This window comes from Sciurus vulgaris, assembly GCF_902686455.1.
Source record: "Sciurus vulgaris genome assembly, chromosome: 5".
Lineage (NCBI taxonomy): Eukaryota > Metazoa > Chordata > Mammalia > Rodentia > Sciuridae > Sciurus > Sciurus vulgaris.
Window position 1 is genome coordinate 117,997,788 of NC_136465.1, and position 27,674 is coordinate 118,025,461.

General features: G+C 36.9%; 1 protein-coding gene and 1 pseudogene across 2 annotated transcripts; both read left to right on the forward strand.

Moving 5' to 3' along the window:
• Positions 1-525: 525 nt before the first annotated feature.
• On the forward strand, positions 526-1,479 carry LOC306662399 (olfactory receptor 6C2-like; the record flags this gene model as incomplete). The annotated part of the gene is made up of 1 exon (XM_079142051.1): positions 526-1,479. The coding sequence occupies one exon, from the start codon at positions 526-528 to the stop codon at positions 1,477-1,479; it is 954 nt and encodes a 317-aa protein (XP_078998177.1).
• A 17,095-nt stretch (positions 1,480-18,574) lies between these two features.
• On the forward strand, positions 18,575-19,558 carry LOC306661099 (olfactory receptor 6C4-like; annotated as a pseudogene). Its single transcript has one exon. The product of its transcript is annotated as an olfactory receptor 6C4-like (transcript).
• The last annotated feature ends 8,116 nt before the right edge of the window (positions 19,559-27,674 follow it).

Genomic DNA, 27,674 nt, shown 5'->3' on the forward strand with positions numbered 1-27,674 from the left:
AGAATCAGAGGAATGAGCCAACAATGTGGCAGTTACATTTTAAAACATAAAACGAACAACATACACACAGGCTTGGTCATAGCTGGCAAAACATGAAATGCAAGTTGTAGGGATTGGCAAACCTGTACATGGAGTCCAGATGCCATGCTAGATATTTAGATTTTATCAAGGACTAAATATTCTAGGAAAGACTTGAAAAAATAAGTACATTTAAATATTCACCTTTAAAATACAGAAGAAATCTTAGACATAAGAAGAATCCATAATTTTATTGAATCACAAGACATTGTGAGCCAAAGTCAACAACATGGAACGATCCAGTCAGATGTAGATTACAAATGTAAAATCAAAGGCCCAAGCCCATCCGGGTATTGACAATATCAGTTTAACTTACAGAAGAAACTACATGTGAATTAGCTTTCTGTCTCTAGTAGTGACTATTTCTATCTGGCTTTCATACCACTCTTGTTCAATAAAATATCTCTAAATTTTAAATGAAGCTTGACTAAAAGTCAGTAGTTAGTGATGAAAAACCACACAATAACAACTTTCATTCTGTTGGGACTAACAGATGACCCTCAAGTTCAGATTCCAATTTTCGTGTTTCTATTTCTCACTTACATGTTGAGTGTAACTGGGAATCTGACCATCATATCCCTCACTCTATTGGACCCACACCTTAAAACACCCATGTACTTTTTCCTACAGAATTTTGCCTTATTAGAAATTTCATTTACATCTGCTTGTATCCCTAGATATTTGTACAACATAGCAACTGGTGACAGGTCGATTACTTATAATATTTGTGTGACTCAAGTGTTTTTTACTGATGTCTTTGGAGTAATAGAATTCTTTCTTCTGGCCATTATGTCCTATGATCGCTATGTGGCCATCTGCAAACCCCTGCATTATGTCACCATCATGAGCAGCAGAGTCTGCAGGAAGCTTGTCCTTTGCTGCTGGACAGCAGGTTTGTTGATCATACTCCCACCACTTACTCTCTTCCTAAATTTGAAATTTTGTGATTCAAATGTTATTGATTATTTTTTCTGTGATGCTTCTCCTATCTTGAAGATTTCATGCTCGGACACATGGCTCATAGAGCAGTTAGTGATTGTCTGTGCTGTGCTGACCTTCATTCTGACCCTTGTGTGCGTTGTTCTGTCCTACGTATACATCATCAAGACCATCCTAAAATTCCCCTCTGCCCAGCAAAGAAAAAGGGCCTTTTCCACCTGTTCTTCTCACATGATTGTGGTGTCCATCACCTATGGAAGCTGCATCTTCATCTACGTCAAACCTTCAGCAAAGGAATCTGTGGCGATTAACAAGGGTGTGGCGGTGCTAATGACGTCCATTGCTCCCATGTTGAACCCATTCATTTACACTCTGAGAAACAAGCAGGTGAGACAAGCCTTCAGTGCCTCCTTCAAAAAAATTGTTTTGATCTCAAAGAGGAAAGAAAATGTTCAAATATAGAAACAAAATATCAACTAAGCATAAACCATTAAACTCCACATCTGTTTTTAATCTCTTCTTGATCTGATCTCTATTCAGGTAAATCTGAAACATTTCTCGCACGCAGAACAAATAGTCTCCATCACGTAAATTCACTCCTCTTTTCCCCTTCAGACAAGCCTTTTTCAGGCTAAGTTCCCAATCAAAAGAAGTGATAATGTTTTTGTAGTTAATGTAAACCTGATTCATTGCTTCTAAACTAGAAAAAAAAATGAAAGTAAAGCAAAATAAGACAAAAGCAAACCCAACAAGGAAATAAATAGCTTATAAGTTCTTGTAGTTCTAAGAAAATAATTGATATAGATTTCTCAGTACCTCTTCTACTCTAAATGATGCTGGATGGTTTCTAAAAACCATCCAGCTCTTGGCACTCAAAAGGAAAAAAAAATTTTTTTATAATAACCTTCAACTTATTTAACTCACTAATAATCCTCTATAACTAAAGATTTTTTTAAATCACCATTATCAATAAGGGACATGATATAATTTAAAAGTAAAGAAAATTAAATAATATATAAAATTAAATAAATAAATGAATGCATGTCCAAATAAATATGTTTTAAATAAAAGCAGAATTTGATAGTTTGGATCCTAAAGTTTATTCATATATATGTAATATTTGTATACATACAAAATGTTGAAATTTTTAAAATTAAAAGATCCATAAATTATATAGACTGGAAATTAATATGAGAAAAAAGTTCTTTTCTAATAGGATAGGAAATTACAAAAAAAAAGTACAATGGCAAAACTTTAACTGAAAATTATGTCATTATGAATGGAGAAAACATTCAATCACTAAAAAAGAACATGAATATTTTAAATCAAATGTAGCTAAATAAAGTAATAAATTTTTGCATATCATGGAAACATTTTAATAAAAATCAGAGGAAAAAAGTCAGCAATATATGTGGAAGTCTCAGATAATTTAAAAGAAAATTCACATAAAAGATCATAAAGTAATAAGCTTCTTCATGTACTAAATAGTTTATGAATTCAAACACAAAGTGCCTATTAATTTCTTTCAGAGGAGCTCACACAGTTATTAAATAACTTTTCACATTGAGTTTTCTCCTGTCTCTAGGATGCAGGCCTAATAGATACCCTTTGGGGTCTCCTGGTATCACAAGGATTTTACCCTTACTATTGTCTCTGCTTAGAAAAAATAAGTTCTTTTTCCTCTTCTAATTTTTATTCTTTATCTCTCAATTTAAATGTTATCCATTTAAAGAGAAGCTGTTTCTTTCTGTTTCAACTAGACAGCCTACAAAACAAGTCTAGAGGAATTGTCAGTCCTGTCTACTCTACTGATCAAAGGTCTCCCTGCTATACACCAAAATTACTTAAACTTTGTTTATACTGTACATTTAATATCTGCCATAAAGACAAATGCTTTATTTTTCATGTCCATGTGAGAATATATAAAACCTAGTAAATAAATGACACTGAATACATCATTTTCAAATATATTAAATAAACACAAACCCTACAAAAAAGGAAACAACAGTAAAAGGATCACATGGTATAGTATAGTATGTATTTTTAAAGGAGTTTGAAACATTTTTAAAGGATTTTGAAACATTTAACTATCCTGTTTACATTTGACTTCTATTTTAATATAAATATATATTATTATATTAAAATGGTTTATCTTCCAAGGAGCCCTGGAACTAGTTTTGTTGTTCTTTTTAAATTTATTTTTATTGTAAACAAATGGGATACATGTTGTTTCTCTGCTTTTACAGAGTAAAGGCATACCATTTGTGTAATCATACATTTACCTAGAGTAATGGTGTTTGATTCATTGTTATTTTTTCCTTTCCCCCCCACCCCTCCCACCCCTCTTTTCCCTCTATAACGTCCCTCCTTCCTCCATTCTTGCCCCTTCAACCCCCATTATGTGTCATCATCTGCTTATCAGTGAGATCATTCGTCCTTTGGATTTTTGAGATTGGCTTTTCTCACTTAGCATGATATTCTCCAATTTCATTCATTTGCCTGAAAATGCCATAATTTTATCATTCTTCATGGTGGAGTAATATTCCATTGTATATATATGCCACAGTTTCTTTATCCATTCATCAACTGAAGGGCATCTAGGTTGGTTCCACAATCTGGCTATGGTGAATTGAGCAGCAATGAACATTGATGTGGCTGTATCTCTGTAGTATGCTGATTTTAAGTCCTTTGGGTATAGGCCAAGGAGTGGGATAGCTGGGTCAAATGGTGGTTCCATTCCAAGCTTTCTGAGGAATCTCCACACTGGAACTAGTTTTTAATCTTTGCATCATAGATCCTTAAACTGAGGTGTGGGATATTAGCTAGAGGTTGTCAGTGTTGGCACCAGGGCTCAGTTCCGTTTCTTGTGATTCCAGGTCCGGGAAGGTCATGGAATCTGACACTGCCTCTTCAGGGCTCCACACGTGATCATCAAAGTCTCCTCCAAGAATGTCCAAGAGCCATTTTTATTTAAGATATCCAATCTTTAAAAACAAAAATGGCACACTGTATTCATTGATATCTTATAAAAATATATAAATTTTAAAGTTAGTAATCAAATAAAGAAAAGTTCATGCTTTATTATAACAACAAGAAAGAGACAAATGTCCCTAAAAATTGAATCCAGAGTAAAATGAGTTAAAAATTGGAATGAAGAAATGATGACAGAAGGTGTCGGCAGTCTTCCAGTTCTCAAGGCAAAACTTACCCACAAAAAGTGAAGAAGAACGACTTTGTGGAATCAAAGATGCAGTCTCTTTAATGAAGGAGGAAAAACTGAAGGCTAGTTTCTAGTACATGCCTTGGTGCTATGCTCTGACCTTTCTATCTTGTACCCCCCAAAATGAGACACTCCTACTAGGGGAAAAACAAGCCATAAAGAAGTCTTCACTGGAATTCTCAAATCCATGACTATTTTTAAATTATTTAAAATGAATAAATGAATTATTATTCATCATATACCCAAACCAGTGCACCATAACATGGATCCAGCAGTTACTAATTTGCAGGGCAGAAGGAGGAATCCATTGAAGCCTCTGCATAAAAATACAGAAAAATGTATACCCAAAAGAAAGAATGCTATCACAGCTTGATCAAGAAAATCTAGCGACTATTCCTTTGGAGTTTCCAGTTCTTAGAATAGCAATTCTAAAGAAAATTCCAATTTTGAAATTTATCTTTTTTGTCATTGACAGACACATTTGTAGAAATGCAATAGCTCACAGAGCTTGTGAAGCTGTAAATGTCCTTTGTTAGGTGAGTTTCACACTATTGATTCTCCTCACCTTTTTATGGTTGTTTGACGTTGAATAAACATGATACATCCAGAGAACCAAAACTATCCCTGAACTCAGCTTCCTGTCTGAAACAGTAGAGATGTTTTGAGGGATCAATTTCCCACTGTTTTCCCTAATCCTTTCAAAAAGACCTGTTGAGTGTTTTTAACAGCTTTATTGAAATACATATCATAAACTATAAGTAAAGACAAATGAAAACACACATTAAACCATCACCAAAATCAAAGAGTGAATGTATGCATCACCCCCAAGCTTCCTTGTACTGCTTTGTATTCCTCCCAACTCTCCTGTCTCCTGAAGGGCTACTTCCATCATAATACATTAATTTACATTATCTAGAGTTTTATATTAATTGAATCATACAATGTGTTCTTTTTATTATATGGCTTATTTCACTCAGCCTTTATTTTGAAATTCACCGATGTTATCCTGCATATTTGTTAGTTTATTAATTTTTATTGGTTAATAGTATTCCATAGCTTGTGATACTGAAAGTTCATCAATTCACCAGTAGAGATCTGGTTTGTTTCCAGTTTTAGGGTGTTAACAATAAAACCACTATAAGCAGGGTGCAGTGGCGCACACCAGTAATCCCTGCAGAGAGGCCGAGGCAAGAGGATTGCAAGTTCAAAGCCAGCCTCAGCAAAGTGCTAAGCAACTCAGTGAGACCCTGTCTCTAAATAAAATACAAAAAAATAGGGCTGGGGATGTGGCTCAGTGGTCAAGTGCTCCTGAGTTCAATCCCTAGTAACAAAAATAAATAAATAAGTAAATACATAAATAAATAAAGCTACTATGAATTGAGGTGCTATAGCTTTTAATGTGGCTGCATCACCATAGTGTACTGATTTCAAGTCTTTGGGTGTATACAGAGGAGTGGGATAACTGGGTCAAATGGTGGTTCCATTTCAAGTTTTCTGAGAAATCTCCATACTGCTTTCCAGAGTGGGTGCACCAATTTGCAGTCCCACCAGAAATGTATGAGTGTGCCTTTTCCCCCACATCCTTGCCAACATTTATTCATTTACTTGTATTCTTGATAATTGTCATTTTGAATGGAGAGGAACTATTACTGTAGTTTTAATTTGCATTTCTCTAATTGCTAGTGATGTTGAACTTTTTTTTATATATTTGTCAACCCTTCATATTTCTTCTTCTGTGAAGAGCTGGTTCAGTTTCTTTGCCCATTTATTGTCTAGGTTTGTTTGTTTGTTTGGTGTTAAAATTTTGAGTTGCTGCTGGGGAGATAGCTCAGCTGGTAGAGTGCTTGCCTTGCAAGCACAAGGCCCTGAGTTCAATCCCCAGTACCAGAAAAAGAATTTTGAGTTGCATATATAACCTAGAAGTTAAAGCCCTACCTGAGGTACATATGGCAAAGATTTTCTCAAATTCTTTAGGCTGTCTCTTCATACTCTTGATTCTTTCCTTTGCTGGGAAGAAGCTTTTTAGTTAGATAACCATCCCAAAGAACATCCAAGAAACCATTTTTATTTAAAACATTGAATATTTTAAATAAAAATGGCAAAAGCATCTTTAACAAATATAGGTAGATAATCAAGAGATTCTTGATTTTACTTCTTTACTTCTTGCAGAGTCTTGTTAAGGAAGTCAGTTCCTGAGCCAATATGTTGGAATGCTGGGCCTACATTTTCTTCTAGTAGGTACAGGGTTTCTATTCTAATTTCTAGGTCTTTGATTCACTTTGACTTAATTTGTGTGCAGGGCGAGAGATAGGTGTTAAATTTCATTCCATATTCTACTACATATGGATTTACAGTTTTCCTACCACCGTTTGTTGAAGAGGCTATCTTTTTTCCAATGTATGTTTTTGGCATTTTTGTCTAGTTTTATATAACTGTATTTTTGTGGGTTTGTCTCTGTGTCCTCTCCTCTATTCTATTCTACTGGTCTCCCTGTCTGTTTTGATGCCAATATCATACTGTTTTTCTTACTATAGCTCTGCAGTATCATTTAAGTTCTGGTATCATGGCACCTCCTGCTTCATTTTTCTAAAGACATATGTGGGTATTCCATGTTTCTTATCTTCCCAAATGAATTCATGACTGCTTTTTCTATTTCCAAGAAGACTGTATATGGAACCAACCTAGGTGCCTGTCAACAGATGAATGAAAAAAGTAAATGTAGTATATATATACACAATGGAGTAGTACTCAGCCATACAAAAGAATGACTTTGTGACACTTGTTAGTAAATGGATGGATCTGGAGACTATCATGCTAAGTGAAATAAGCCAGTACCAAAAGCCCAGGTTCAATGTTTTCTCTGATATGTAGACATTAACCCACATTAAGGGGAGAGATTGAAGGGAAGAATAGAAGTTCAGTAGATTAGTAAATGGGAAATGGAGGGAAGAGAGGGAGGAAAAAGAAAAGGAAAGACAGTGGAATGAACTGACATAATTTTCCTATATACATATGAAAACATCACAGTGAATCCCACCATCATATACATCCACAAGAATGGGATACTAACTAGGATAAGAAATATTCCATGCTTGTTTAAATATATCAGAATCGATTTTATTGTCCTATATAACTAAAAAGAACCAATAAATTTTTTAAAAGAGACTGTGAGAGTTTATATAAAAGTCTCTGTGTAAATATATACCTTCTCTTTTCTTAGATAAATGCCTTAAATGCTGTCCACATGTCTTCCTTAATGAAATATCAGCTCAATTATTTTGTGCAATTTTATAGAGGTTTTCTCTTGTTTGTTTGTTTTTGGTTTTGTTGTTTGGTGCTGGGTTTGAACCCAGGGCCTCATACACAAGTGCTGTACACTGAGCTGTACCCCAGCCCTGAACTTTTCTCTTCTTATTATTGATATACAAAAGTTCTTCTATATTCTGGATACAACTCTCTTATCTTATATATGATTTGTAAGAATTTTCTCTTAGTCTGGAGTTTTACAGCTTTATTGAATTTCAATTTTAATTTCTTCCTTTTAAATAATGTCTATCAGTTTGTTCTTCTATAAATTATGCTTCTATTATCATATCTAAAAGAATCTTAGCACAGCCTATGGTTGCAAATGTTTCCCTCTTTTTTTAGTTCTATAATTTGAAGTTATACATTTATGCCTGATTCATTTGAGCTACTTTTTTTCTGCAGTGTAAGATGCTAATCAATGGAATGGGGGATTTTTTTGTTTTGTTTTGTTTTTTGTTTTTTTCACAAGGATATCCAACTTTCCCATCCCTATTTGTTCAAAAGACTATCTTATCTCTAAGGAACTGCCTATCTTGGTTAAAAATCATTTGTTCATAATGACTACATTTCTTTCCAGTAATCTTCCATTATCTTCCATGACATATTAGTCTATCTTTACGCCAAACCACTGGTTTATTGTAATTTTATAGTAAATCTTGAAATCACATAGTGTTACGTCTTTAAATTTTTTTCCAAAGTTCTCTGGGTATTCTAATTTATTTTCAGTTACATATGAAATTTAGAATCAGTTTATCAATTTGACAAAAGGAAAACCAATCTGGGATTTTCATGAGCTTTCATTTAATCTGTAGATCAATTGGAGAAGTACAGCTTAACATTTCTTCCTACTCAAGAAAGCATTATCTCAATGTATTAAGGCCTCTTACTATCTCTCAGGAACACTATTTAGGTTTCATTGTATAGGACTTCAAATCATCTGTCAAGTTCAAACAAACTTAAGCAATTAAAGATGCTCCAATAATAGAACCCGGGTAGAAGACACACAACACAGTAGAAGACATGACACACAGTAGAAGACATGAAACTTTAGAATGACAACACAGTAGAAGACATGACACTTTAGAATGTACATAGTTAAACTGATCCATAACATAAAGGTCTATGTAAGTAGTGAAATCAGAGATATATTTCAGGAGGTGAAAGATAACTTCATAAACAAAGATTATGAAAATAAATAAAACAGAAATCCTTGAAATGAAGAAATCAATAAACCAGATTAAAAATTCAATGGTAAGTATCACCAATAGACTAGACCACTTGGAAGAGAGAACCACAGGCAATGAAGACAAAATACATAATCTTGAAAATAAAGTTGATCACTCAGAGAATATAGTAAAAAACCATAACAGAACTTCAAAGAATTATGGGATAACATGAAAAGATCAAATTTAATATTTATCAGAAAAGAGGTAGACACAGAGATACAAACTAAAGTAATGCACAATCTTTTCAATGAAATAATATCAGAAAATTTCCCAAAATTGAAGAATGAAATGTAAAATCAAATGCAAGAGACTTACAGGACCCCAAAAGTGCAAAATTACAATAGGCCCACACCAAGACATATTGTAATGAGAATGACTAATGCACAGAATAAGGAGAGAATTTTAAAGGTTGCTAGATAAAACAACAGGTCACATTTAGAGGAAGACCAATCCAGATTGCAACTGATTTCTCAACTCAAATCCTCACTAGGTCTTGGGATGATATGTACAAAGCTTTGGAAGAAATGGATGCCAGTGAAGAATACTATACCCAGCAAACTTAACCTTCAGATTTGAAGATGAAATAAAACCTTCCATGATAAACAAAATCTAAAAAAAAATTCACAACTAGAAAGACTACACTACAAAACACACAGAATAAAATATTTCATGAAGAAAAATAAAAGCCAGCAGAGGGAAAATCTACACTAGAAGAATAGTCATTAAAAGGATAAATTAATACAAATTAAAAACAAGAAACAAATCAAATGACAGGGAATAAAAATCATCTCTCAATAATAACATTGAATGTAAACAGCCTAAACTTATGAATCAAAAGACATAGGTTAGCAGACTGGACTAAAAATAAGAACCAATAATATGCTGTCTCCCAGAGATTCACCTCATAGGCAAAGAAATCCACAGTCCAAAGTAGAAAAAATGGGGAAAAAAAGTATCATTCACATGAATTTCACAAATACGCAGGGGTTTCTATTGTCATATAAAATGAAGTAGACTTCAAGCCAAAGTTAATCAAAAGAGACAAAGAAGGTCACTGCATACTGATTAATGGAATTATACATCAACAAGACATAACAGTTGTAAATATTTATGCCCCAGACTGTGGAGCACCTCCATACATCAAACAAACCCTTCTTGATATCAAGGATCAAATGGATCACAACACAGTACTACTGGGTGACTTCAACATGTCTCTCTCCTCACTAGATAGATCTTCAAAAAAATTAAGAAGCTATAACACTAAAAGAATACAATTAATAATTTAGACCTAACAGACAGATAAACAATATTTCATCCATCAATGAGGGAATACACTTTCTTCCCAGCAGCACATGGATTGTTTTCTAAAGTAGACAATATCATGGGCCACAAAGCAACTCTTAACAAATACAAAAAAAAAGAGATAATACTTTGCATTGTTTGAGGTAAGAAAAATAGAAGCTACTATAATACATGGAGACTAATATTATGCTATTATTTATTTATAATGATAAATGGATAACAGAAGAAATCAGGGGCAAAATAAAAAATACTTAGGTAAATAAGAATAGTGATACAACATATGAATCTCTGGGACACTATCAAGGTGTTTCTAAGAGGAAAGTTCATTGCATTGAGTTCATTCTTTAAAGAATAGAAAGACACCATATAAACAGTTCAATATTACATCTCAATGCCCTAGAAAAAGCAAAAAATATCAATACCAAAATCAGTAGAAAACAGGAAATAATTAAAATCAGAGTCAAAATCAATAAAATTGAATTTTTTTAAAAAACTCAAAAAAATCAACAAAATAAAAAATTGTTTCTTTGAAAGATAAAGAAAATTTATAAACCTTTAGTTGAGATAACAAAAAGAAAGAAGAGAAAAAATTCAAATTATTAAAATCCATAATGAAAATGGTTATATCACCCCCAGAAACTACTGAAATACAAAGGATAATCAGAAGCTATTTAGAAAATTTATATTCTAATAAATTAGAAAATCATGAAGACATTGACAAATTTCTACAGACATATGACCTACCTAAATGAACCAGAATGATGGAGAAAATTTAAGTACATCAAGTTCAACTAATGAACTGAAGATGCCATCAAAAGCCTACCAAAAAAATGCCAGGACCAGATGAAATCTCAGCCAAGTTCAACAAGACCTTGCAAGAACTAACACCAGTACTCCTCAAATTATTCCATGAAATAGGAAAGGAGGAAACCCTTCCACTAGTATCACCCTAATACCAAAACCAGACAAAGACACATCAAGGAAAGACCACTTCTCACCAATATCCCTGATGAACACAGATGCCAAAAATGCTTTAAAAAATATTGGCAAGTCATGTATGAAAACACATTAAAAAGATACTGCACTATGATGAAGTGTGGTTCATTCCAGGGATGCAAGGTTGGTTCAAAATACAAAAATCAATAAATGCAATTTGCCACCTAATAGACTGAAAGACAAGAATCGCAAGATTTTCTCAATAAATGGAGATGAGATATTTGACAAAATACAGAATCCATTCATGTTTAAAACACTAGGGTAGAAAGAACATACCTCAACTTTGTAAAAGTTATATACATCAAACCCAACGTCAACATCATTCTAAACAAAAAAACTGAATGCATTCCCCTTAAAAACTAGAAAAATACAGGGATGCCCCCTATCAACTTTCATTCAAACATAGTTCTTGAAACTCTAGTCATAGCAATTAGGTAAAGAAAGAAACTAAAGGGGGACAAATAGGAACAGATGAGCTCAAACTTCCTCTATTTGCCAAAGCTTTGATCCTATGTTTAGACAACCCAAAGAACTCCACCAGAAAACTTCTAGAACTCATAAATGAATTCACCAAAGTAGGATAAAAAATTCATACCCATAAATCAATTGCATTCCTATACTCCAATGATGAATCTGCTGAAGGAGAAATGGGGCAAACTATCCCTTTCACAATAGCCACAAAACATAAAACAAAATACTTGGGACTCAATCTAACAAAAGAAGTGAAGGACCTCTACAATGAAAACCACAGAATATTAAAGAAAGAAATTAAATAAGACCTTAGAAGATGAAAAGATCTCCTATGTTCTTGGATAAGCAGAATTAATATTATCAAAATGGCCATGCTACCAAAAGCACTACATAGATTCAATGAAACTCCTGTTAAAATTCCAATGATGTTCTTCATTGAAATAGAAAAAGCAGTCGTAAAATCCATTTGGAACATTAAGAGTCCCAGAATAGCCAAAGCAATATTTAAAAGGAGAAGCGAAGCAGGAGGTATCACAATACCAGAAATTAAATTATGCTACAGAGCTATAGTAACAAAAACAGCAAGGTATTGGCGCCAAAACAGACATGAAGACCAATAGAACAGAATAGAGAAAACAGAATACATAAGTATAGTTATCTTGTCCTAGACAAGGCAACATAAACAAACTTTGGAGGAAAGACAGCCTATTCAACAAATGGTGCTGGGAAAATTAGAAATCCATATATAGTAGGATGAAATTTAACCCCTATCACTCACCCTGCACAAAACTCAACTCAAAGACCTACGAATTAGACCAGAAACCTTCACCTATTAGAAGAAAATGGAGGCCCAACACTCCAACATGTCATCTCAGGAACCAACTTCCTTAACAAGACTCCCAAAGTGCAAGAAGTAAAACCAAAAATCAACAATGGAATGGTATCAATCTAAAGCAAAAGAAACATTATGAACATTGAAAGCCTACACAGTGGGAGAAAGCCTTAGGACCTTCACCTCAAATAAGGCATTAATCTCCAGGATATACAAAGAACTCAAAACACTTAACAATATAAATAAATAAAATGAATAACCCAATCAATAAATGGATAATGGAACTAAACAGACACTGTTCAAATAAAGATCTATAAATAGTCAACAAATATATGGGGAAAAAAAGTTCAGCATCACTAGCAATTTGAGAAATGTAAATTAAAACCACACTGAGATTTCACCTCACTCCAGTCAGAATGGCAATTATCAAGAGTACATGTACAATAAATGTTAGTGAGCATGTGGGGAAAAGGGTCCACTCACACATTGTTAGTGGGAATGCAAGTTGGTGCAACCACCGTGGAAAGCAGTATAGAGATTCCTCAAAAAACTAGAGGTGGAACCACCCTTTGACCCAATTATACCACTCCTTGGTATATATTCAAAGGAATTAAAAGTCAGCATACTATAGTGACACCACCATATCGATTTACAATAGCTAAGCTATGGGATCAACCTAGGTGCCCATCAACAGATAAGTGGATAAAGAAAATGTGGCCTATGTACACAATGGAATTTTTACTCTGCATAAAAAAGAATAACTCTGATGTTGTCAGAAAATGAATGGATCTGGAGACTATCATGCTTAGTGAATTAAGCCAAAACCAAAAAACCAAAGGTCAAATGTGTTCTTATATGTGGAAGCTAACCCACAATAAGGGGGAAGGGGAAGAATGAAAGTTCAGTGGATTAGATGAAAGGGAATGAAGGGAAAGGGGGATAAGAATATGAATGAGCATGGGATGAATCTGACATAACTTTCCTATGTACATATACGAATACACCATCACGTATATGTACGTGATGTAGTGAATCTCACTATCACGTACATCCACAAGATGGAGGTCCTAATTAGAATGATATAGTCCATATTTGTATATATGTGTCAAAATAGATTCTATTGTCATGTATAACTAGAAACAGAAAATTAAGGAATGAAAAAAATACATTGATATTTCATCTTATTCTATTTAGAATGGCAATCATCAAGAACACAAATAATAATAAACTCTGGCAAGGATTAGGAAACGGTACACCCACTCACACATTGTTGGTGGGAATACAAATTTATACAACCACTGTGGAAAGCACTAGGAATATTCCTCAAAAATTAGGACTAGAACCCATGACCCCACATTCCCATCTTTGGTATTTATCCAAAAGAATAAAAATCAGCAATAGTCCAGTGATACAAACCAATGTTTATAGCAGCACAATTCACAATAACTGAGTTATGGAACCAACCCAGGAGCCTATCAACAGATAAATGGGTTAAGAAAATGTGTTAGGTATACACAAAGAGTCTTACTCAGCAATAAATAAAAATGAAATTATGGCATTTACTGTAAATGGATGGAAATGGAGAAGAACATTCTAAGTGAAATGAGCCAGACTCAGAAAGTCGAGGATCAAACGTTCTCCCTCAAATGTGGAAGCTGGAGCAAACTAAAGGGAAAAGGGTGGTTCCAGAAAAATAGGAAGGAGACAGTGGAGTAGAGGAGGGGGATGGAGGGGGGAGAAGAGGGATAGGAAGAGGGAGGAACTAAAGAATGAAACACCAAATTGTGCTGTATACATATATGAATACACCACAGTGAATTTCACCTTTATGTACATCTACCAAGCACCAACTAAAAACCACAAATAAATAGACATAAAGTAGAAGAAGGGAAACAGGGAGGGTAGGAGAGAGAAAAACAAGCAATAAGCTGTACTGGGGACTAAAATGGAGCAAAATGTAGTCCATGCACATATGATCAGGTTAGAATGAGCCCAACTATTACGGATGACTATAATGCATGAATAAAACATTATTACTATAAATAAACTCATCATGTTTCATTTCTCACTATTTTCATGTTCATTGCTTCAGTTCCCACAAGGTTTTACCCTCTTAGTGATGCTTGGTGACACCTCCCTCTTGGGTCAGTTTGGAACATCTTCCCTAGCTACCTGTTCAAAGTTAATCCCCAGTATTATTTTTTTAAAGGAGGCTAACTAACATTTCTGGACCTTGGTCCCAGGGCAATAAGTTATCCCCCAATGTCACTGCTGACTAATTAAACTAGAAGAAATGTGCACCAATGAACCTAGTATAAAATTATAATGAAGTCCATTACCAATCTTCAGACAAATGGAGAAGAAAAAACATTAAAGAGTGGGATATTCCCTGATCTTTGAATATTTTAAATAAGCCAACTTCTTGGGGAATTATAAGAAGAATTCTTATTTGAATGAATGGAGGAAGGGCAATAAGAAGTCATTGGTTAAATGCAGGGAGAGCTAGAAATGACTTCTTTTCAAAGCGTGCCTGAATACTTTGTGAGCAATCAGGACATGCATTAGGATTAAGAAAATACATGATAGTTTATTCCACCTTTTCATACACATCTAGATTCTCAGGTCTGACTCCACATAGCCTCCAGAGAGATACAATCCCTCTTCATTTTTCCCATGTCAAAAAGTGAATGTGTACACAGGTCATCAATGTTACCTTTCCATGTTGGTGAATTATCAGATCTTTATCAATTTGAATTTCTACTAATCTTTGAGGTATTTTTTATTAAAAAGTTCATTAAGCTTGCACTATTTCTGTAAGGCATGTCATTGGGATTTTAATTGGAATTGCATTGAATCTGTATAACACTTTTGGTAGTATGGCCATTTGACAATATTAATTCTGCCTATCCAAGAACATGGGAGATCTTTCCATCGTCTAAGGTTTTCTTTAATTTCTTTCTTTAGTGTTCTGTAGTTCTCATTGTAGAGGTATTTCACCTCTTTTGTGACATTGATTCCCAAGTACTTTTTTTTTTTTTTTGGTGAGGCTATTGTGAATGGGGTAGTTTTCTTAACTTCTCTTTCTGAAGATTCATCACTTATGTATAAAAATGCATTGGATTTATGAGCACTGATCTACAAAATGGTGCTGGGAAAACTGGAAAACCATATGCAACAGAATGATATAATCCCTGCACAAAACTCAACTCAAAATGGATCAAGGACCTCGGAATCAGAGAGACCCTGCATCTTATAGAAGAAAAAGTAGGTCCAAACCTTCAACTTGTTGGCTTAGGATCAGACTTCCTTAACAGGACTCCCATAGCACAAGAAATAAAAGCTAGAATCAACCACTGGGATAGATTCAAACTAAAAATCTTTCTCTCAGCAAAGGAAACTATCAGTAATGTGAAGAGAGAGCCTACAGAGTGGGAGAATATCTTTGCCACTCATACTTCAGATATAGTGCTAATCTCCAGAATATATAAAGAAGTCAAAAAACTCTACAGCAAGAATACAAATAATCCAATCAACAAATGGGCTAAGGAAATGAACAGACACTTCACAGAAGAAGATGTACAACAATCAACAGATATATGAAAAAATGTTCAACATCTATAGTAATAAGAGAAATGCAAATCAAAACCACCCTAAGATTCCATCTCACTCCAATTAGAATGGTTATTATCAAGAACACAAGCAACAATAGGTGTTGGCGAGGATGTGGGGAAAAAAGGTACACTCATACATTGCTGGTGGGGTTGCAAATTAGTGCAACCACTCTGGAAAGCAGTATGGAGATTCCTCAGAAAGCTTGGAATGGAACCACCATTTGACCCAGCTATCCCACTCCTTGGCCTATACCCAAAGGACTTAAAATCAGCATACTACAGAGATACAGCCACATCAATGTTCATTGCTGCTCAATTCACCATAGCCAGATTGTGGAACCAACCTAGATGTCCTTCAATTGATGAATGGATAAAGAAACTGTGGCATATATATACAATGGAATATTACTCCACCATAAAGAATGATAAAATTATGGCATTTGCAGGCAAATGGATGAAATTGGAGGATATCATGCTAAGTGAGATAGCCAATCTCAAAAAACCAAAGGACGAATGATCTCACTGATAAGCAGATGATGACATATAATGGGGAGGTCAGAAGGGTTAGTGTTAGGGTTAGGGTTAGGTTTAGCGTTAGGGTTTGGGTTAGGGATGGGAGCAAGAATGGAGGAAGGAAGGACTGTATAGAGGGAAAAGAGGGGTGAGTGGGGTGGGGGGAAAGGGGAAAAATGGCAGAATGAATCAAACAACATTGCCCTGTGTAAATTTATGATTAAACGAATGGTATGACTTTACTCCATGTACAGAGAATCAAAACGTATCCCATTTGTTTACAATAATAAAAAAAAGTTCATTAGGCTTGTTTTTAAATTTTTTAATGAACAGGTTAGTATGAAATAAAAGGGAGTCTTCCATTCTTTTCCTACAGCGCAATTCCAAAATACGATGCCCAACCACTTGGTGTTCTTCCAGATTTTGGTCTAAGTACACACCCAGATAAAATGACATTACTGTAATAGGCTGCCTCTTCACTAGACATATTTTATACTCATCATATGCAAGTCATTACGTAGACATTGCCTATTTTATTCCACAGTAGAAATGACCATGATTTATTTATCCACTTACCTATTAGTGAAATTTTAAAGCCTACAACATTTGACTAACAAAGGTGCAAAAAAGAAACCTGAACAATTATCTCTGTGAACTTGTGCTGGAATTCCCACACAATATGAATGTGAACATTTGAATAATAAAACAGAGAAATAATCCAAAAGTCAAAGGCTATTCAACAGATAGTGCTTCAGAAGCCCAAGCCTCCCAGTTGCTGGGTGACATGGCCATTGACTTCAATCCCAGTGGTAGTGATAGAACAAAGGCATGAATGGATCATTGTTGTGAATTTTTGTGTGGCAGGCGAAACCCGGGGCCCAGGGTTACGCCACGTGCATCTAAAGATGGCGACTGGCAGAGAGCAAACGGCCTCCTGATTATGCCTGGAGAAAGGCAAAAAGCATTTACAATTGGCTGTATGATAATCAGTTCAGCCGCCTAGCGTGTGGACAGATATACTTTACATGTATGCTTGAGCGAGTGATCGCTTGACCTTTAACAGGATTGGATGGACATATCGGTTACAATTTCTTATGCATGAGACTGCTTATATATTGAGGGTGTGTTATCTGAATAAAGGGGAAGCTGCTTCATGAACTTCTGAAGAGTACATGTCTTTTGTCCCGCTGGTCAGGCCGAAAGAGCAAGGAGCCGCTTGCAGCAACCCAGGCTAAGAAGCAGCGGTTTTTCGTATTTTTGTTCGAGAAAAGCATCCAGTTCAAAAGCACTCAGGCTTCAAAGCACCTTGGCTTCAAAGATTATGGAAGACCAGAGCACAAGAAAAATGTTGAAAAGGATTCTTGATTCTTTAAGATTCTTTTTTGAGAGGACACATATCAGTCTATAAGGGCAATATTTCTCTACTTTATTATAACACAGTCATAACTATATCCTGCACCATTGAAAACCATAAGAAGTAATTCCAGTCCATATACAGTTCTTCCTACATGTTTAAGTCAATTAAAGAAACCCTTCTTAGCATTATTGACTATCTGATATTGTTTTTTTCATTAGAAAAAAAATGGAGAAATGATTCATACAGAACTAAGTCTTTTGAAACTTTCTCAAACTATGCTCCCAAGCACAAATACCAAAACACAGAAAAAGAGAGATTCTTCCGACAATAGTAGGTTGTAAATTGTTATCAGAGTAAAACATTCAAACAGACATCCCATATGTTGGAGGGAACACAGTAAAACAAACTGCCAAGAAATAATAGTAAGGTAAAGATGAAACATGACATTACAATCCTGAGAGAGACATCATAGATGTGAGAAGGGGAAAAGTGAAAATAACCAAATAAAAATTAAAATTAAAATGATACATTCAGGAGACCCAGATGGGCATTGTTCTAAACTAAAAAGATGAATCCAAAAACAAAGTCTTCCTGATGGAAATTTTAAAATAGACTTTGTGAAGGACCAGATTCTCTTTGGCCATATTAAGCAGAGGAATTTCCTATGAACAAGTTTCCAGGGAAATCTAAACCTCTGCTCAATATTTCTGAGCTCTGCTCTCCTTCTCAACACTCCTTTTTCTCCTTCTCAGCTTCACAGGCACTAGAAGTCAGCAATGAAAAACCACTCTGTGACCAAATTCATCCTACCAGGACTAACAGATATCCCAGAGCTTCAGATTATCCTTTTCATATTCCTCCTCCTCACATATATGCTCAGCATCATTGGGACTCTGACCATCTCATCCTCACACTGCTGCACTCCCACCTACAGACTCCCATGTATTTCTTCCTCCGGAATTTCTCCTTCCTGGAAATTTCCTTTACATCCACTTTCATGCCTAAGCTGCTATTCAGCATCTCAACTGGGATTAAGACTATCAGCTTTGCTGGTTGCTTCACTCAGTATTTCTTTGTCATTTTCTTTGGGGCCACTGAGTTTTGTCTTCTGACTGCCATGTCCTATGACCGCTATGTGGCCATCTGCAAACCTCTGCATTATACCACCATCATGAACAGCAGGGTCTGCATCCAGCTAGTCTGCTCTTGGCTATGGGGTTTCCTGATCATCTTCTTCCCAATCATCCCAACTAGTCAGCTAGACTTCTGTGGGTCCAATGTGCTGAATCATTATTATTGTGACTATGGACCCCTCATAAAATTTCTTGCTCAGACACAAGTCTACTGGAACTGCTCGATTTTATCCTAGCAGTTGTAATGTTGGGGGTCACCCTGGTGCTGGTGATCCTCTCCTATACAAACATCATCAGGACCATTCTGAGGATCCCTTCTGCTCAGCAGAGGAAAAAGGCCTTTTCCACATGTTCTTCCCACATGATAGTCATCTCCCTGTCTTATGGAAGCTGCATCTTCATGTACATAAAGCCTTCAGCGAAAGAAAGAGCTGCCTTCAATAAGGGAGTAGCTGTGCTCAATACATCAGTTGCCCCTTTACTGGACCCATTCATTTACACTCTGAGGAATAAACAGGTCAAACAAACTTTCAAGGATATGGCCAGAAAAATTGTGCATCTTGATTCATTTTAGTGACCTCAAAACAAATGAAAAATTGTAATGATATTCCTGAAGTCCCTCTTCAGTTTTCAGAGTGATTACTTAGATGAATTTAATGTAAGTACTTATCAAAATTTCAGATCCCATTTCCTACCAAGAAACAGTTGAGTAAAAAAGTCTAGTTCAATTTTGTCTGGTAGATAATGTTTAGATTTAAAAAAAAAGAAGAAGAAAATACATTTAGACTGTGTGCACACAAAAAAACTGAAAATATTTTGCTCATCATAAATCTGATGTTCAGCTGACTGATTGACTCTATCTTTCCAAAGGCACTCTAGGACTCATCAAAATTATCAGAGTTGTGGGTGGAGCTCAGTGATAGAGCACTTCTCCAGAATGTTTAAAACTGAAAAAAATAGTATTTATGATTATCTAAAACTTGTAAATAGACTACATCAAAAATGACTGGCTGCTTCTCAAAAGAGATTGTTGATAATCTATGCCTAAAACTATTTCACCAGATCACCTTTTCTATGGTTTTAAACAACTTTATTTCTGAAGCTTCTCCTTTTGATGACTCCAACCACTGCCTCTTCCTGCCACCACCTACAGAAAGGATTTCTTTGGTAAAGTGTTAGGTGGCATGAGTATTCTTAAGGACATTTCTGGCTGTCTTTTGGGGTGCTGAAATCAAAATGAAAGGTGTTAAATGGAATCATCTAGATTCCATTGAAAGGGAGACCCAGGAAAAGAGAAATGATAGAAAATTTTGGCAGTGACAAAATTCCACCAAGACAGGAAGTTAAGGAGGCTGTGCCTGATGTGCACAGGACACATTTAAAAATGATTCTGGGGAGGTTAGAGTAATTAATAAGGATGCTCTGTCATGGTCTATTAACCCTCATCACAGCTCCCTGCATTCAAGGTCCCTTAGATGCCCCTCTGACCATGCCGATCATTGGGGGATGGTAGACCCGACAATGGCTTGTGGTAGATGGTTTCTGTGCTTAAGTGGAGACACCTGGCATCTAACTCTTCAGGCCGCAACATCCCCAAGAATAATAACTAGCCCAGCTCCATGGTCATCTATCTCCCCACCATCACCCTTGTTGAATGAGAGCCACCATTGAAACTTAGTGATGCTGGTGCCCCTCTCACAATCCCTTGGAGAACAAATAGGGAACAAATCTTTGGAGCCTTTTATGATCTTACATCTTTACTCATTCCTTTGTCATTTCCCTTCCAAGGAAACAAGGTAATTCCACATCAATGAGTGTTGGACATTACTTTTTCCAGGCTGTACCAGACCCTAGCCATGAACTGAGATCCTTGCTCAGATGATAAATCTCACATATTGACAAAGCCTCCCATGTCCATAAATTCTAGCTCAACCAGTCTTACATGCCTGACCCCTAAGCAATATCTATACCTCTGACTCCAACCAGGACAAGTTACCTGGTAATTACAGTTCTTTCAGAGTACAGGTTCTCTCCTCCATGTTTAAGCCACCATCTCTCCACCTATACTAAATGGGGTTTAACATTAATATATCAGTCAAGCACCTAGGAAAGGAGATGTGAATAGTTCCTAAGAGAAGCATTTGCTCTTATAGAAGAGACCTCTGAAACACCTTCTAGCTATATCTTACTAAGCAACAATGGGTCACATCTGCAATTCCATTTGTTCATAGGTTTAAAAATGTGAAAATACTCAGACACATATCCAGATGCCCTTTTTTCATATTTATAGACAAGTTTGCCCCACAAGGGTCTTGAGCTTTATAACACACCTGTTTTGCTAAGAATTCAGATGTTTCTGGAACTCAATGACCATAACAAGTAGATCAACATGCCACTCAAATATGTCTGCCCTTAAACTGCAGAAGATAAATCCTCCCTTGAAAACTACCATGTAGACCCTCTGGCTCTCACAATTAGCTACTAACTAGTTCTTAGACTCCCATGATCCCTCTTTGCCGCATCAATACAACTTACCTATAAATATTCATTTGCACATGCTGTCCAACATGAAATAAAATACTACACGTCACCCAAAAATAAAGAAGAAACAACTAAAGCAAATTTCTTATGCAAAACACAAAGCACTAAACATAGCTATCCTCAGATATGACAGATACTCATCAGACAGGAACTATGAAATGATTGTGATCACCATGTTAAGGATTTACTGAACAAGGGTGAAAATAAGTCTGAACATTTTGGAAACTTTGTGAAAATACAAAGTAATTTTTTTTATCTTTTTTTTATTGTAAACAAATGGGATACATGTTGTTTCTCTGTTTGTACATGGCGTAAAGGCATACCATTTGTGTAATCATAAAGTTACATACACTAATGTTGTTTGATACATTCTGTTATTTTTTCCCTTCCCCCCACCCCTCCCACCCCTCTTTACCCTCTATACAGTACTTTCTTCCTCCATACTTGCCCCCCTCCCTAACCCTAACTCTAACCCAAACATTAACCCTTCCCTCCACCCCTTTATGTGTCATCCTCCACTTATTAGCGATATCATTCGTCCTTTGGCTTTTTGATTGGCTTATCTCACTTAGCATGATATTCTCCAATTTCATCCATTTGCCTGCAAATGCCATAATTTTGTCATTCTTTATGGCTGAATAATATTCCATTGTGTATATATACCACAGTTTCTTTATCCACTCATCAATTGAAGGGCATCTAGGTTGGTTCCATAGTCTGGCTATTGTGAATTGAGCAGCTATGAACATTGATGTGGCTGTATCTCTGTAGTATGCTGATTTTAAGTCCTTTGGGTATAGGCCAAGGAGTGGGATAGCTGGGTCAAATGGAGGGTCCATTCCAAGTTTTCTAAGGAATCTCCACACTGCTTTCCAGAGTGGCTGCACTAATTTGCAGCCCCACCAGCAATGTATGAGTGTACCTTTTTCCCCACATCCTTGTCAACACCTGTTGCTTGTATTTTTGATAATCGCCATTCTAATTGGGGTGAGATGGAATCTTAGGGTGGTTTTGATTTGCATTTCTCTTATTACTAGAGATGTTGAACATTTTTACATATGTTTATTGATTGCTTGTACATCCTCTTCTGTGAAGTGTCTGTTCATTTCCTTAGCCCATTTGTCGATTGGATTATTTGTATTGTTGGTGTAGAGTTTTTTGAGTTCTTTATAGATTCTGGAGATTAGTGCTCTATCTGAAGTATGATTGGCAAAGATATTCTTCCACTCTGTAGGCTCTTTCTTCACATTACTGATAGTTTCCTTTGCTGAGAGAAAGCTTTTTAGTTTGAATCTATCCCACTTATTGATACTTGCTTTTATTTCTTGTGCTATGGGAGTCCTGTTGAGGAAGTCTGGTCCTAGGCCGACATGTTGAAGATCAGGACCTACTTTTTCTACTATAATCTGCAGAGTCTCTGGTCTGATTCCAAGGTCCTTAATCCATTTTGAGTTGAGTTTTGTGCAGGGTGAGAGATATGGGTTTAGTTTCATTCTGTTGCATATGGATTTCCAATTCTCCCAGCACCATTTGTTGAAGAGGCTATCTTTTCCCCATTGCATATTTTTGGCCCCTTTGTCTAGTATTAGAAAGTTGCATTTAATTGGGTTTGTGTCCGTGTCCTCTATTCTGTACCATTGATCTACCTTTCTATTTTGGTACCAGTACCATGCCGTTTTTGTTACTATTGCTTTGTAATAAAGTTGAAGTTCGGGTATTGCTATACCCCCTGCTTCATTTTTCCTGCGAAGGATTGCTTTAGCTATTCTGGGTTTCTTATTCTTCCAGATGAATTTCATGATTGCTCGCTCTATTTCTGTAAGGTACTGTCATTGGGATTTTAATTGGAATTGCATTGAATCTGTATAACACTTTTGGTAGTATGGCCATTTTGACAATATTAATTCGGCCTATCCAAGAACATGGGAGATCTTTCCATCTTCTAAGGTTTTCTTTAATATCTTTCTTTAGTGTTCTGTAGTTCTCATTGTAGAGGTCTTTCACCTCTTTTGTGAGATTGATTCCCAAGTATTTTATTTTTTTCGATGCTATGGTGAATGGGGTAGTTTTCATAATTTCTCTTTCTGAGGATTCATCACTTATGTATAAAAATGCATTGGATTTTGAGCATTGATCTTGTAACCTGCCACTTTACTGAATTCACTTATGAGTTCTAACAGTTTTCTGGTGGAATTTCCTGGTTCCTCTAAGTATATAATCATATCATCCGCAAATAGGGATAGTTTGAGTTCTTCTTTTCCTATTCGTATTCCTTTAATTTCCTTGGTCTGTCTAATTGCTCTGGCTAGAGTCTCAAGAACGATATTGAATAGGAGTGGTGAAAGAGGGCATCCCTGTCTTGTTCCAGTTTTTAGGGGGAATGCTTTCAATTTTTCACCATTTAGAATGATATTAGCCATGGGCTTAGCATAGATGGCCTTTACAATGTTAAGGAATGTTCCCACTATCCCTATTTTTTCTAGTGTTTTGAGCATGAAGGGGTGCTGTATTTTATCAAATGCTTTTTCTGCATCTATTGAAATAATCATGTGATTCTTGACTTTAAGTCTATTGATATGGTGAATGACATTTATTGATTTCCAGATGTTGAACCAACCTTGCATCCCTGGGATAAAACCCACTTGATCGTGGTGCACTATCTTTTTAATATATTTTTGTATGCGATTTGCTAAAATTTTATTGAGAATTTTTGCGTCAATGTTCATTAATGATATCGGTCTGAAATTTTCTTTCCTCGATTTGGCTCTGTCTGGCTTGGGTATCTGGGTAATATTGGTTTCATAGAATGAGTTTGGGAGGGTACCCTCCTCTTCTATTTCATGGAATACTTTGAGAAGTATTGGAATGAGCTCTTCTTTAAAGATTTTGTAGAACTCGGCTGAGAACCCATCTGGTCCTGGACTTTTCTTTGTTGGTAGGCTTTTGATGACCTCTTCTACTTCATTACTTGAAATTGTTCTATTTAAATTGTGTATGTCCTCCTCGTTCAATTTAGGCGATTCATATGTCTCTAGAAACCTGTTGATGTCTTCGAAATTTTCTATTTGGTTAGAATATAGATTTTCAAAATAGCTTCTAATTATGTTTTGTATTTCAGTCGTGTCTGTTGTGATATTTCCTTGTTCATTCCGAATTTTGGTGATTTGGGTTTTCTCTCGTCTTCTCTTTGTTAGAGTGGCTAAGGGTTTATCAATTTTGTTTATTTTTTCAAAGAACCAACTATTTATTTTGTCAATTTTTTGTATAGTTTCTTTTGTTTCAATTTCGTTGATTTCAGCTCTGAGTTTAACTATTTCCTGTCTTCTACTACTTTTGGTGTTGGTCTGTTCTTCTTTTTCTAGGGCTTTGAGCTGTAGTGTTAGGTCGTTTATTTGTTGATTTTTACTTCTTTTATTGAATGCGCTCCATGAAATAAATTTTCCTCTAAGTACTGCTTTCATAGTGTCCCAAAGATTTTGATATGATGTTTCTTTGTTCTCATTTACCTCTAAGAAGGTAATTTCCTTCCTAATATCTTCTGTTATCCATCATCATGTAATAGCATATTGTTTAATCTCCAGGTGTTGGAGTAGCTTCTGTTTTTTACTCTTTCATTTATTTCCAACTTCAATCCATTATGATCTGATAGAATACAAGGTAGTGTCTCTATCTTCTTGTATTTGCTTACATTAGCTTTATGGCATAATATATGGTGTATTTTAGAGAAGGATCCATGTGCTGCTGAGAAGAAAGTGTATTCGCTCTTGATTGGATGGTATATTCTATAAATGTCCGTTAAGTCTAAATTAATGATTGTGTTATTGAGATCTATGGTTTCTTTGTTCAATTTTTGTTTGGAAGATCTGTCCAGTGGTGAGAGAGGCGTGTTAAAATCACCTAGTATTATTGTGTTATGGTCTATTTGGTTTCTGAAATTGAGAAGGATTTGTTTGACATACATGGATGAGCCACTGTTTGGGGCATAGATGTTTATGATTGTTATGTCTTGCTGATTTATGGTTTCCTTAAGCAGTATGTAGTGTCCTTCCTTATCCCTTCTGACTAGTTTTGACTTGAAGTCCACATTATCTGAAATGAGGATGGATACCCCAGCTTTTTTGCTGAGTCCATGTGCATGGTATGTTTTCCCCCATCCTTTCACCTTTAGTCTATGGGTATCTCTTTCTACGAGGTGAGTCTCTTGCAGGCAACATATTGTTGGATCTTTCTTTTTGATCCAATCTGCCAGTCTATGTCTTTGATTGATGAGTTCAGGCCATTAATATTCAGGGTTATTATAGAGATATGATTTGGTTTCCCGGTCATTTGGTTCATTTTTTAAATTTTATTTATTTATTTGTTTGACACAACTTGTTTCCTCCTTTATTTGACAATTCCTTTAGGATAATTCCTCCCTTTTGCTGATTTGCTTCTTTGTTTTTCATCTCTTCCTCATGGAATATTTTGCTGAGAATGTTCTGTAATGCTGGCTTTCTTTTTGTAAATTCTTTTAGCTTTTGTTTATCATGGAAGGATTTTATTTCATCGTCAAATTTGAAGGTAAGTTTTGCTGGGTATAAGATTCTTGGTTGGCATCCATTTTCTTTCAGGGCTTGAAAAATGTTGTTCCAGGCCCTTCTAGCTTTTAGGGTCTGGATTGAAAAATCTGCCTCACCCTTCGCAGACGAATCTCCTTAGGCTGCATCTCCTCAGAGAAGCTGCCTGCAGTCCTAGAGCCTTCGCTCCGCCCCTCAGTTTGTCTGTGGGGCTCTTCCACCAAGAAGCCACCTAGGCCCTGGGACCCTGTTCTGCACTTTTCGCCTGGCTATGCAGCCCCTCCTCTGAGCAGCCACCTGGAGCCCCTTACAATTGCTCCGAGTCCCAGTGACCCACCACACGCCTTTTCCTCCGGCAGCCACCTGGTGTTCCGTGCGGTCGCTCTAAGTTCAAGTGACCCACCACGCACCTCTTTCTCCACCAGGCAGTCACCCAGAGATCTGGTGCGTCACGAGTCCCAAGAACTCACTGTGCACCTTCTTGTCCCGACTGCCACCCGTAGCCCTGGTGCAGTCACTTCGAGCCCAAGCACCCCGCCGCGCTCCTCCTCCTTCTCCAGACAACCCCCCTGTGTTCAGGAGCAGATGCTCTGGGACCAAACCACTCACCACGCTGTTCCACCGGATAGCCGCCCAGAGCCCTGGCGCAGCTGCTCCAATTCCAAGCGATGTGCCGAGCCCATATTTCTCCTTCTCCTCTGGGCAGCCCCCTGTGTTTAAGGGTGGTCGCTTTCAGTCCAAACAGTTCACCGAGCACCTTCTCCTTTGGGCAGCCTCCCAGAGCCCGGGTGGGTTGCGCCGAGTCCAAGCGCTGTGCTGAGCGGCCTCCTCTCCAATGCTCCCAGTTGTCTGCGTTCACTGCTCCGGCGGGGGGGAGGGGCGTCTCACCGGCAGCTCTACTTCACAAAGTTCCCTGCTTTCGGGGCTACCGCCCCGTCCAGGACGCCTGCCCAGTGGGAAACACTCACCCGGCTGCTTTGAGTTGGTCCCAAGTCTCTCAATATCTCCTCTTCTTGAGTCCTGAGTCCACGCTGCTCCTCCGGATAGCCGCCCAGAGCCCTGGCGCAGCTGCTCCAAGTCCAAGCGACGTGCGGAGCCCGTATTTCTCCTTCTCCTCTGGGCTGCCCCCTGTGTTCAGGGGTGGTCACTTTCAGTCCAAACAGCTCACCGAGCACCTTCTCCTTCAGGCAGCCTCCCAGAGCCCGGGTGGGTTGCGCCAAGTCCAAGCGCTGTGGTGAACAGCCACCTCTCCAATGCTCCCAGTTGTCTGCATTCACTGCTCCAGCGGAGGGAGGGGCGCCTCGCCAGCAGCTCTACTTCACAAAGATCCCTGCTTTCGGGGCTACCGCCCCATCCGGGACGCCTGCCCAGTGGAAGACACTCACCCGGCTGCTTTGAGTTGGTCCCAAGTCTCTCTATATATCCTCTTCTTGAGTCCTGAGTCCTGGAGCAACACGAAACGCAGCCACCCTCTAGTCCGCCATCTTGAATCCCCCCTCTTCTTTTCATTTCTTGGTGCTCAGGAGCCAGGTCTTCTCCTTGGGGATCTTCAGCACCCCCACAGCACAGCAACAAGGGACTCCAAAATGTGAA